Source organism: Scardinius erythrophthalmus, assembly GCF_964197995.2.
Source record: "Scardinius erythrophthalmus genome assembly, chromosome: 23".
In the NCBI taxonomy this organism is placed as follows: Eukaryota; Metazoa; Chordata; class Actinopteri; order Cypriniformes; family Leuciscidae; genus Scardinius; species Scardinius erythrophthalmus.
The window spans coordinates 23,469,339-23,482,634 of record NC_138243.1 but is presented as its reverse complement, the minus strand read 5'-3'; the positions used below and the strand labels follow the sequence as shown (position 1 = coordinate 23,482,634).

Sequence of the window (13,296 nt, the reverse complement as noted above, 5' to 3'; positions counted from 1 at the left end):
TGAAACTTAACTAATTTTCATGGGTAGCCCATGTTTCTGTTTTAAAAGTAAGACAGTTTAGACAGGTTCTGACCCGGTCGATGCTGAGGAGAGGGCTGGCCTTGCTCAGGATCCGTATGATTTGTTTCATTTGGGTGTGTGTGACCCGTTTACTGATGCAGCCAAACACCACAAGAGCCCGTGGTTGCAAGGATGGATTATATTGAAAAGCAAACCTGCACATTAAACACACACATATATGTGCATCATGAATCTGCCTTGAACACATATCAGTAAACTTCCACTTAGTTTATTAATAAATTATTTCATAATTCAACTGTAGAGAGCACAGTTTGCATACTTTTGTGCAAGATCGGTCCACTGGTCCAGCCATTTACAGCCTGGAATGTCCCTCATACATGCCTAAAACACAAAGGGAAAAACCCAGTGACACACTTTTAAACAGTACGTGATGCTTTATAGCAAACACGGAAATATACAGAGAAATGAAACAGGCATTTGATCTTTATTAAGGGTCTTACAACACTAATTAAACAACCGTTTCATGTGAACATGGAACAGTAACTTCTAACAGACCTGCTAGCACTTTGTTGAAAGAACATTGCAAAACCAATTCAGGGCAACAAGTGTCCACGCTAAATACAAAATGCTGTGCAAATCAATACAAATCTGATATTAAAGTGCCCCAATTACGCTATTTTAAAGTTTCCTAAGGTTGCAACAGGTTTACATGCATCAAAGGTCAAATTTTTTTTCATTTTCTCATAATATACATTTGCACATCACCACATTTTCAATGATTCTCAAACGACTCGTCAGATGAATCAATCTCTCTAAATCCCTCCTTTCCGCGAGCTACTCTAATCTGATTGGTCAGACAGCTCAGTCTGTTGTGATTGGTCTACATGCCCATTGCCATAACAAAGTCAGCTCTGCTTGTCCTGAGGCTTCCTACACCGTAAACTAAAGACAGTAACGAACAATGACGTCGGTTTTACCATATAAATGCAAGCGCGAGTCCGATGATGATACGTTGGAAGAACTATTCATCCAATCTGAACCTCCATCGCAAACTTGAGAAGGACGTTTCTCAGTGATACACTACTCAGTTTGAGGTACATTGTGAGATGTTGCAACTGTAATTCCTCAACATCAGCATTAAAGGGGGGGTGAAATGCTATTTCATGCATACTGAGTTTTTTACACTGGTAAAGAGTTGGATTCCCATGCTAAACATGGACAAAGTTTTAAAAACTAAGTTGTACGTTTGAAGGAGTATTTTTGTTCCAAAAATACTCCTTCCGGTTTGTCACAAGTTTCGGAAAGTTTTTTTCGAGTATGGCTCTGTCTTACGTAAGATAGAGCGGAATTTCCTTATATGGGTCCTAAGGGCACTTCTCCGGTAAGATCGCGGGCGCGCGCGCACTCGTAAAACAGAGCAAGAGAGTGAAAGCAGTTCGCCCATCAAAGCGCCCTGCCCGACTTTTGGGAAGTCAATGTCACCAAAGAAGTGTGTTTTTGGTTGCCAGGGAAAGACAACCCTGCACAGATTCCCAAAGAACCCAGCGTTAAGGAACCCGTGGATGGAGTTTGTTTTCCTGAGCATAAACAGAGTTGTGTAAGACTGTTGTTCCCTGCATTTCGACGATGATTGTTTTATAAACAAAGCCCAGATCGACGGATTTGCAGATCGTCTAATGCTTAAGGATCGAGCAGTCACAATGATAAAGGTTCGCGGTCTTGCGTTGGAACGGTGAGTAAAACTGTTGAACAAATGTCTCTGTGTGTTGTTAGCTCGGCGCGTTAGCACAGCTAAGCTTCGCCCACACGGCCCGCCCCCAGCCGCTCGTTTTTTTCCGGAAAGACTCGGTACAGCCTATCTTTCAATTAAAAATATAATAAAACAAAAGAATTTTTGGAGATATGAAGGATGCTTTATATATATATAAGGATGAAGAATATTTATTTACTGAGTATTTTTCTAATATATTGCGGTGAACACGTGGAAACTGTATCAATAACAGTGCATGTAGGCAATACATTAGCCGAGCTCTAGCGTGAATGATCTGATGTAACAAACGTTGGTAAAACAAATCTTGCTCCATGCTTAATCTTTCCTCAAAGTAGTGAGAACGACAGACAATCTGCATTAATAGACACAGTTATAGGTAATAGTGGCCCACAACTGATTAGCAGAAGTATTAATAATATTATTTAACCAGTAAGCAGGAGACCTACACAATATAAAACTCAAAACTAAGTATTTTAGTAACACCATCTTTCAAGAGCAAGCGGTTTGCGAATCCTGCACTGAACTCCATCAGTAAAATAAAAGGGAACACTGCAAAAGTTTCGGATTATACTGCTGTGGTATCGTGGTAAAGATTCATTTTAACCACTGATTCTTCACATGCTCGTCCTTGGGCAGTGAAAAAAAACTGGCTTTACCTTCACATTGTAGAGAACAGCGTCTTCTCGACTGATTCACAGGAATCATCTGCTGGTTTCAGGTTAAAATTTTCCTTGGTGTCTGCGTGCGCAATAAGCTAATATTTCATCTTGACGTCACAACGAAACGGCTTATAAAACGGTTGAAAAACGATTCATTTCATTGACTAAGAGTCGACTCTTACTTTTGAAAGACAATAACTTTATATACGGTGCACTTTCAGATTTAAAACTTTGCAGGATGTTTTCTTTCACTTAAAGCTATGTTACACACTACATTTTCAAAAATCCATAATAGGGGCCCTTTAAATAAAAAGCTATATTGAGAAGGATTTTGGACCAATGAGATTTCTCTTTAGCTGGTAAATGTACAGCTATATGAAGTTTGAAAGTCTTTCCGTCTGAGGTTACAAGGTATAACGTACCTCCATGATCTCCAGCAATGCCTCGGTAACCGTCTCCAGGGATGACAGAGCAAAGGTCTCTCTCTCATAGGAGCCCGGAGAGAATGAACGATCCCTGTAGCTGGAACGAAAGGCAATAACCGCAGCCGATTTGACCTTGCTGATGCCGAACAGCAGGTAGAACTTTGGCAGGGAGAACTCTGTCAGACTTAGACGCAACACCTGCTTGGTCTCCTCTGCACAGCAGAAAACCAAGACACTTCAGTAATCAATAACTCACTGATGCATGAAGACATCTCTCTAGGAAATAGACATCCTCTTACCGCTGAAGCACAGCTGGGAGCATGTGCAGAGGGAGTGGATGATGTTGATAACCAGGCCATGCGTGGATGCCCGCAGCGACAGAGGCCCCGTGGCCACCAGCAGGGTCACGACATGGAAGAGATAGGGCAGGTGGGCGGCTACATCCAGAGAGTTGTTGAAGGACAGCATGAGCATGTACCTGGCCAGGATGGCGATGTCATCCCACATCAGGTGCTGCTCCAACGTTGGTGTGGGTGACAGACACGTCTTATCGATGATTTTACACATCCGAATGATCACCTGTGGGTAAGTTATTTTTTATAAATAAAAAAATAAATAGTTGAAAAACTTAAAAACTGAAATAAATTAAAATAGAAACATAATAACACTGATAAAAATGACAAAAGCATATAAAATGACTAAAACAAACTAAAATTTAAATGAAAATGGAAAATATAGATAATAAAGCTAATTCAAATGATTTATAAACACTATAATAGAATATATAAATAATATTAAATGACAACGGACAGCTCAATCTATACAGAAACACTGAAAAAAAAAACATTTCCTGTAAATTGTTCTGCTTGAGGATTAAGTTGTTGTTTAAATGAAATATTCTTATGTTAAGTCTGCATGGTTCACAGAACCCAGCTGAGCTCAATGAACCAACCTCAAGTCCATGACCTGAGCACCATTAACCATCTCTAATAACAAAGAGAGAAATAGAGACAGGCAGACGAGAGAGGTTAAAGAGAGTAAGAACAAGAGCGAGAGAGGAAGAAACCAACCAAACCACATCTGTGAGTCACACTGTTCCTCATATAATTACAGCATCACATTTAACATGTTGTGTTGCAGTTTTACATGTTCAGAAACATTCTCAAAATGTGGTCCTTGGTCTGTTCAAGTTTCTCCTGGTCTAAATGTAATGTTAAGAAACGTTACACTTCTTAGACAATTTGCGCTTATAAAAGCTGAACTTTTTCAGCTACCATTTATAATCACTCTCACAAAGTGTGTGTGCATGAACATCACCTTGCTAGACACCAGTTTGACGTTGCCAGAGGCCAAAGCCACAGCGGTGTCTGCCATTACTTCAGCTTTGATAGATCCGAGACCTCCCGTCGCACTGGTTTTAATAAAACTGTCCAGAACTACATCAAGTAGATCTGTTATCTGTAGACACAGGAAGCTGCCATCAGCTCAACATTGACATGAGTAATGCTCTCTAAAGTTAAATTAATTGCAAACACAACAGTGCAAGTATGCTATATGAATGCTACACGACTGGGAAACCACAAATAGCAATGTGTTAATCTTTTTTTTTTTAAGTGTAATTTACGTAGTTTCATAACGTAGCTCTTAAGCAAAACCCCAAATAAGATGCCTTCAATTCTGTGTCACATGAATACATTTAAGATTAGTTCTGTTACCTGTCCCAAGCTCCCCCAGATCTTGGCCTGAATGGATGGATACATCTGCTTTTCATTGATCGTCATGGTAATGAGTTTATCCAGAATCGCAGTAACTCGTTGCCGCTTGCCATCGTCGCTGTGTTTGCAGAAGCGTACCAGGTTCAGCAGCCAGGGAGTCATGTACTCCAAACACAAGTGCTTTAATTCTATACCTGCATACATGGAGGAAAGTCATTGGTTACCAGAAGACTTCTTTACTTGAGCGTTCCTGGACCCTGTTGTGCTAAACACTTAACATCCTTATCTCTAGACAAACCATTCATTCTTGTAGACATAACTGAACAAAAGCAAATACACAATCATGATGCCTTCAAGTAGAAGTAGGCACTTCCTATTAGGACTTCAAGGCAAAACAGAATGCGAGTAATGATCCGAAACAGCAGGAGGATCACCAGGGTCTTCTGAGAGTTTAATTAAGGGCTTAATGGGGCACTAACTGGACTTGCTGAAACCAGAGATACACTCCTCCAGGAACTCCAGGGTCAGGTGAGGCTCATTAGCTGCTAGAGTCTTGCTAATGGACACGATGAAAAGGGTGTTATTGGCAGGGATGCAAAGGCCAGAGGTTTCCAAAAGTTGGCCTTCAATCTTCAGGTTAAAGGTGCAAGTTAAGGCACACAGGAGGTTATAAGCGGCAGACCTTTTAAAAAAACAGAGAGAAACATAAATATTCAGGCATGAAATGCCAGGAATACACTGGTAAATATTTGACCACTGTTGATTTAAGTAGGATAATTCATCACCTTAAACTGGGGTCAGAGCTGCCCAGGTTGAGGAGGGCGATGTTGAGAAGAGTTCCCGGAACATCTTTGGGCCTGATCTTGGTGTGCTGGGGGATGGAGTCGGGCTGGGAGAGCTCCCAGCGCGTACGGATGTGGATAATCGAGTGAACTATGCTCTCACACTCCTGGTGCATGAAGGTCAACGGCGTACCCTGGTTAGCGATGGTTAGCGTGAACTGATTTTCATCCACTAGGCAGATCTCTTCAATCTCCGAGGCGTAGTAGATGTCGTTGAGGAAGACAGACTGACCCAAGACTCGTGTTCGTTCGGCTGAGGTCACCTGCACTGCCGTACTGCCCACCTGGAGCAAAGAGAGAATCAAAAATATTGAGATAAAACAAAAAGTGAAACTGAGCTGTTAGAAGTATTCATGTTTTTCATGCACACACCTTAATGGAGACTTTGGTGTCTTTGTGGGCCAGTTTTAGGGCATTGTGAAAGACCTTCAGGTCTTCTTCCAGCGCAAGAGTAGCTGCCGGGAGCTTCTGTTCCTCTGGTTCCACATGCTCAGCAAGCCGTGCGGGTGAGTCAATAAACAGTAACTTCTTACTGCCCTTGAGGCCCGTCAGCAGTCTCTCATGGTATTTGGTGTATTCTCGTACCCATGTGTTACAGTTATAGATGTAGATGGCGGCCACGTTCTCGTAAGCAAATCCCGGAAAGACAACAAACCATTTGGAGAGGAAGTCGGTCTTGAAGCGATTGCTGGGGCCAGCATGCGTCAAGTCAACCACTAGCTCATAGGGTTTAGCATAGTAAGGTTTGAGGGTGAGAAGCACGTGGTAAATGAGCAAGTCCCCATTTATCTGGCCTGTCTTGAACCTGTGAGAGTAATGAAAACAGACAGTCAACGAAACAGAAAACAAATGCCTGCAATCCCACTGAACACTGTTATTATTAGATTAATAACTAGCAAAAGGAAGACAAACTATGATGCTTGCTTGACAAAGCCAGAGAGTGTTTTCAGTGGTCATATAAGCTTGCATTTTGAAGGTTATAGAAACCAAATAACAAAACTTCTAGGAGTGACTAACATTTTAGACACAATATTGCCTGTTTTGCTCTATTTCGCCAACAAAGCCGCAGCTGAACTGTTTTGTGTCTCTGAGCAACACACAGAGGTGTTTTGTCACTGAATAAATCAGTTCATTTGAACGAATCAGTTGAATAAATGATTCAATGACTCACTCACTAAGAAAAGTTAAATGCTTAGTTCCTGAAATTATCAGTCTTTAGAACAAATCGGTTGAATTAACGACTCAATGATTCGCTCATTAACAGTGACTTGCCGTCACCTGCTGATGGTTTAGTTTCAATTGAAAGTATCTTTTAAATTATTTAAAATCATTTAATATTTCATCGTTTTAGTTTTAAAACATCAAAACATTATTTATGCATTTGTAACTGCAGGTTAACAGGATAGTTTAGTTCTGTTGAAAATTTTCATCATTTACCACACAGTTGACGGTAGCCATCGACTTCCATAGTGTTTAATATTTGTTTTCCTACAATGGAAGTCAATGGCAACCATCAACACATTCTTTAAAATATCTTCTTTTGTGTTTAACAGAAAAAAGAAACTCATACAGGTTTGGAACAACTTCAGGGTGAGAAAATGATAACAGAATTTTCATTTTTGGGTGAAAGCTGAGCTGCAAAAAACAGTCTGTGTTAAATACATCTAAATGCCACTTCAGATACAGCTTCCATGTTTTTCCTGAATTGCAAAAAATAATTTTGTTCATACTGATTTTATTTGATTGGTAAGAGTTACAGCCCTGTAGTGTCTTATTATTCTAATTGAATTTGATTAAATGTAATAATTTGACATAATAAATGATGCATAGGCTAAATTTAATGAGATAAAAAAAATGGTAAAAATGCAGATAAAAGTTAAGTTGGAGAATTTAGTTTCCAATAAAACTTACAAAATCAGCTTTCCACAGCAGTCCTAAATCTGCCAAGGTACTAGCACAACACACTCAGCTAAATATATATCCTGATCAGCGTATATATATATATATATATATATATATATATATATATATATATATATATATATATATATATATATATATATATATATATATAGAGAGAGAGAGAGAGAGAGAGAGAGAGAGAGAGAGAGAGAGAGAGAGAGAGAGAGAGAGAGAGAGAGAGAGAGAGAGAGAGAGAGAGAGAGAGAGAGAGAGAGAGAGAGAGAGAGAGAGAGAGAGAGAGAGAGAGAGAGAGAGAGAGAGAGAGAGAGAGAGAGAGAGAGAGATATTTTGTCAGTCACGCACACCCCAAGTCTTTACACATATTACTAGCCTTGATTAGATGTGACAAAAGCCACGGTGGCCCTAGCCACACATTGGTTAATGTACATGTCTAATATAAGAGCCCAAGCAGAAGTGAAAGAACAGACAGGAAACTTGTTGCTGGTTAATGAGTGTGTGTGCACCTGCAGGCTCAGCTTTAAAATGACCACTTCTCAAAAATATTGCACACTTCTCTAGTGCTCAAATTGACAGTGTGAACACACTCACAGAGTTATTCAAGCCTCTTCAGATAACAGCACCTCAGAGTAAAGTAGTAACAGACCGAAAAGGTAAGAAACCATTTACTTTTTATTTATGAGCTTCAAGCTCCACAATTTCAATTCAGTAATTTTATTAAAAAAAGCTTGAAGTCTCACAAAACTAATGAAAGTGTAGATTTAAGCGGTAAATGGTATTTAAATTAAGATATATACAATTATATGTAATTATTTTCTTGCATACTAAGTTTCATAAACTTGTTTCTGACTTTGTGGATGTCTGAAAGATAAATGAAAATGTGTAGATTTAAGATCAATAATATACAATATTGGCCAAAAGTGAAGTCCGGAGGGAATATTTATTTATAATGACCCAACAAGTTTGATTAAACCATCAAAATATGAGGAAAAGACTGTATATTTTTTAAATATTTTAAATATGAGGGAAGAACAAGACACTAAACTTAAGGTTAAGGTAGTCATCTGACCAAATTATTTGTAAAAAAAAAAAATAATAATAAAAAAGGCAAACTACACCTACAGGTTTTATTTTACAATGCAAAAAAAAAAAAAAAAAAAAAAAAAAAGATTATATATATATATATATATATATATATATATATATATATATATATATATATATATATATATATATATATATATATATATATTTATAAAAACAAAAAGCTTACAGGAAAAAGCAAAGCATACATTGAATCAGTTAATTATTTTGTAGATTCTCTTTTGTTTTTGCATGTGTTCATAATTTATTTGTATGACAGCCTGGCCAAAAATTATTGGTATGTTTCATTGCGTTATTATCACAAATAAAACAAGTGACTCAAAACACATCGCAATATGCTGATGAAATATCTTACACATTTTTATTAATATTTGGATAAAGAGTGAAAATGTCAATTTTCTTAGGCCAGTTTTATATATACATATATAATTATTATTAAATACCATATTGTTCTGAATATAAGAAGACCCTGATGATAAGATGACCCACCCTTTTTCAAGATGTTCCTTTTAAATTCCAAAGGATTTTTGAAATGCTTTTATTTGAAAATAATTTACATACTACATATTTTTCATATTTACATTTTTGTATTGAAAGTATGGTAAATAGTGTTAAAATTGTACGAACATCACATGGCAAACATGAGTCATGCGGCTCTTAGACAGTAAGCTTTTCTTTGACAGTTTGCGTTTTAAAGACGCTTTAAGTTTGCTTTTTGCGCTCACCGTCTTTACTACTTCTTGACTCGCTCGTTTTATGCGAATTTGGCGCCACCTACTGTTGTGGGTGCACTATTGACATGTAAAAGTCAAGACCCTGAATATAAAAAGGTGGTTTTAGATTTATTTCTAAGGAAAAAAAACATTGTCTTATATTCGAAACAACATACGGTATATACAGAAAACTAGTATATTAAAATTAAATATTTTTCACATATTAAGATGTATACACTTGTTTATGTCACTGGATATTCCACGCTTTAAAAATATCCAGAAAAAGTGGATTAAAATACTAAGGAACACATTAATTTGATTTTGAAAATGAATTTGAATTTGAAACTGAATATCAAAATTTCTCCTTTCTCTTTTTTTCACAGAACCATGGCAAGTCCCAGTCCCAGAACCATTTGTTTTGTGTGCTTTGCATTGCTCTTCGGAACGGCACATGCTAACACCACAAATATCCACACCACAACCTCTTCAATCAATCAAGGATCATCCGAGAGTGGATCGCAAAATATCTCACTTACAACTCAAATAAACAACAACAAAACAACATACACCAAGACTTCTGAGGACACAAAACCAGCATCTGAAACAAAAACATCTCAACCATCAGTCTGCACACAGGCCACTCCTGAACCCACTAAAGCACAGTGTATCTTCTTACTGCCAACTGGAGATACACTGCAACTGGTTGTGGTTGCTCTCATAGTGGGCTGCTTTGCATTGCTGGTGACCACACTGATATGCATCTGCCAAGTTTGTCACCTGAGAGGAATCATTTCTAGTCTCCAGCTTCATCACACCAACAACAACATTGACCTACGTGCCATAAGACAAAAGAGTGAATCACCAAACAGGGATGAAGACCAAGTGGACGGGCAGCCAACTGAGACCTGCCTTATGCTATCAGAGGTCATCACAGCACAAGAGGAGAGTAGAGAGGATGAGGAGAGAGTTCTGGAGAACAAGGACAACGGGCAGCCCAGTACCGTGAAGGATCCGAGTGGAGACATCACCCAGGAGAACAGTCATGAGCCTGAAGCAAAAGCACCAGAGAGCTCTGACACAGGGGTGTGATCACACAAAACTCCCCCTGCTGGCAATGTCTGCACCTGCTTAAGCTTTAACTGTTGTCTTCTGCATAAGACTCAAGAAGGTGGTCTGAAATCTGAAAGTACGGTTCTAAGACTGTTAGACTGGGGACATTAAATTTAACATTTCATTTAATATTCAACAATAATATTGATCTGCCTGCATTGACATCGTTATATGAGAACTGAACTGAGCTGGACGATGACAACACGGTTTTCTCCAGAGCGGCTATTTATGTAAATTAACTTAATTAATAACTTTTTTACAACAAAAACGAAACATCACTGAACTTACTTAAGCTGGACTGTGACGCTATGTTCTTCTGGAAACAGACTTTGTTGCATTATTTTCCTGTTATCTCTGTAAAGCTGAATTGTAAAAAGCGCTATATAAATAAATGTGACTTGACTGTTAATAGAAAATTATCTAAAAATGACTAAATGTCAGCACTGAAAATACAGCAAATAAGCCTCAACATTGTATGACCATGCACGTTTCAACAGCCAAAAGCATTTATGTTGTCTGCATTTTAAATAATATGTCTGTATTTTGTTCATTCTGCCAAAAATCGTTTTCTTATTAAGTCTAAACATCCTTAAATTAGATATTTATACTTGAGAAACAAAAATATGTAAAACAAAAACTAGTTTATTGAGAAAATTGTATTATTCCTAATTAAAGCTATATTCTCTGAAATCAATCAGATTCATCTAGTTTTGCTTCTCGAGTAAACATCTTGTTTTAAGGATGTTTTTTGTGGATAAAATAAAACCGTCTGTGCAGTTTTGTTTTTGAATAAAATATTTTTTTTTGTCTATTTCAAACATGGGAACTGGTGTTTCTCCTCTGAATCAAAACTTGGGTAACATTAAGATCAATTAAATCCACACAATTACATTTTGCAGCATCACAGCACCGTGAGAAAATACATCATTTTACAGTCACACCCAGTACTTCTGCTGTTCATTCACACTTAGCACGCTATCACGTGATCTAGCGGAATATATTCTCAGCCTTTTATAAATAGAAAAACAGCAACCCATCCAGGACAGTTGATGAATGGATCGCCTCCTCTAACTTGTGCTGGTAGACACAGGAACAGCCTTAAAATGGTAAGAAACATTTTGTCAGAGAAACTTTAATATTTGAGAGTAATTTGTCCAAAAAAAAAAAATGAGGTTAGAAAACTTTGTAAGCCGCATTGAAGTAGTATTTTTTTTTAAATGAATAACTTTTTTTAATAACAAGAAAAAGAAATATAATCATTATAGTCCAGTCATTTTAAGCCAAAATGGGGGTCAACCTTGAACAAATTGCAACAGAAGCAAACTCAACTGATTTTGTATCCTCAATAATATGTCCTGAGTAAGGAAAAAAAGCCCCGAAGAATCCCATTAGGGGAAAGTTTCGAAAAAGACCCAAATATAGCCTATTCATACGCCTATGCATTTTTTTTCTCACGTGAATAGGGTACAAATTTTAACCTTTAGATATCACCATGAAAATTACCGAGTTGATTATTTACATCAAGACAAACAAAAAATGTATTACAAGTTGTTTTAAATTGTTTGTTAACATGGACAAACGGTGCATAATCTAATTACGTATGTGCTAATTTGCATAAATACCACAACAGATCTAAACATTGGGTATAGCCAGGCGAAAATGTCTTTTTGAATCTTGTTGACACATAACAGTAAAATACTTAACAGTAAAACCCATTTAGGCTACCCATGAGCATTAATACATAGAGGCTGGAAGAAGTACTTTAGAAACCAGCCTTTATTAATTATTATTGCAGAGATGGTGTTTGGGGCTGGGTCCGTGGGACTGTTTCTGGGGATTCACTTTTTAGTTTACCTACCTTTTGTCTTCTGCATTCTCCTTACCATTATCTCCTGTTCTTCCCTCAGACTCGTCCCCCAGAAACAGTCCCACTGACCCAGCCCCAAACCCCATCTCTGCAATAATAATTAATAAAGGCTGGTTTCTAAAGTACTTCTTCCTGCCTCTATGTATTAATGCTCATGGGTAGCCTAAATGGGTTCCATTCAGACCTTAACATTAAGTATTTTACTGTTATGTGTCAACAAGATTGAACAAGATATTTTCACCTGGCTAGACCCAATGTTTAGACCTGTTGTGGTATATATGCAAATTAGCACATACGTAATTAGATTATGCTCCGTTTGTCCATGTTAACAAACAATTTAAAAAAACTTGTAATACAATTTTTGTTTGTCTTGATGTAAGTAATCAACTCAGTAATTTTCATGCTGATATCTAAAGGTTAAAATTTTTACCCTATTCACGTAAGAAAAAGAATGAATAGGCGTATGAATAGGCTATATTTGGGTCTTTTTCGAAACTTTCCCCTAATGGGATTCTTCTGGGCTTTTTTTTTTCTTACTCAGGACATATTGAGGATACAAAATCAGCTGAGTTTGCTTCTGTTGCAATTTGTTCAACCTTTTTTCATAAAATGACTGGACTATTACACTTCACAAGTATAATGCCGGGAGTTTAACAGTGCTTCACTTAAGTATTTGCAACATTGATGATGTTTAATTGATGAAAAAATTATAATAATAATTATAAAGGTTGCCCTTTATTTTACAGTCCCGTTCCCCATATACATACTATATATTTAATATAGTAATTGCAATAACTGAGTAATAACTAGGTACTAACCTTGTACCTACCCAAACCTAACCCATGTAATTACCTTATATTTCTCAGTACTTTCTTTAAGTGCACTGTAAGTACAATTAAGTGCCCGTACTGTAAAATAAAGTGCAACCATTATAAAATATACCTACGTATACAGTAGTGATTAAACTAAAGCACAGTAGTTTAAACTTATGTGAATGGACAAAGTTATTGTATACATACTGTATTACAGGGCTTACACACACATTTAGTAGTAATTAAACTAAAGCAAAGTTGTTGGTTATATGAATGGACAAAGTTATTGTATATCTACTGTATTACAGGGACAATCTCCCAAATATCTAAGATATAA

General features: G+C 37.3%; 2 protein-coding genes across 3 annotated transcripts in view; one reads left to right on the top strand and one right to left on the bottom strand.

Moving 5' to 3' along the window:
• nf1b (neurofibromin 1b) overlaps window positions 1-13,296 on the bottom strand; it is a 61,259-nt gene that overhangs the window by 7,380 nt on the left and 40,583 nt on the right. For both annotated transcript variants that reach the window (XM_081354128.1, XM_081354129.1), the window contains 9 exons: window positions 5,806-6,238; window positions 5,377-5,717; window positions 5,071-5,273; window positions 4,592-4,785; window positions 4,194-4,334; window positions 3,176-3,455; window positions 2,874-3,088; window positions 341-402; window positions 74-215 (listed from right to left, as the gene is read on the bottom strand). In XM_081354128.1, coding sequence (XP_081210254.1) covers window positions 74-215; window positions 341-402; window positions 2,874-3,088; window positions 3,176-3,455; window positions 4,194-4,334; window positions 4,592-4,785; window positions 5,071-5,273; window positions 5,377-5,717; window positions 5,806-6,238 — 2,011 coding nt within the window. The remainder of the gene's footprint in view (window positions 1-73; window positions 216-340; window positions 403-2,873; window positions 3,089-3,175; window positions 3,456-4,193; window positions 4,335-4,591; window positions 4,786-5,070; window positions 5,274-5,376; window positions 5,718-5,805; window positions 6,239-13,296) is intronic.
• Window positions 7,820-11,436, top strand: LOC308683345 (uncharacterized protein). Its single transcript, XM_081353783.1, has 2 exons — window positions 7,820-8,006; window positions 9,554-11,436. The coding sequence occupies exon 2, from the start codon at window positions 9,558-9,560 to the stop codon at window positions 10,257-10,259; it is 702 nt and encodes a 233-aa protein (XP_081209909.1). The 5' UTR covers window positions 7,820-8,006; window positions 9,554-9,557; the 3' UTR covers window positions 10,260-11,436.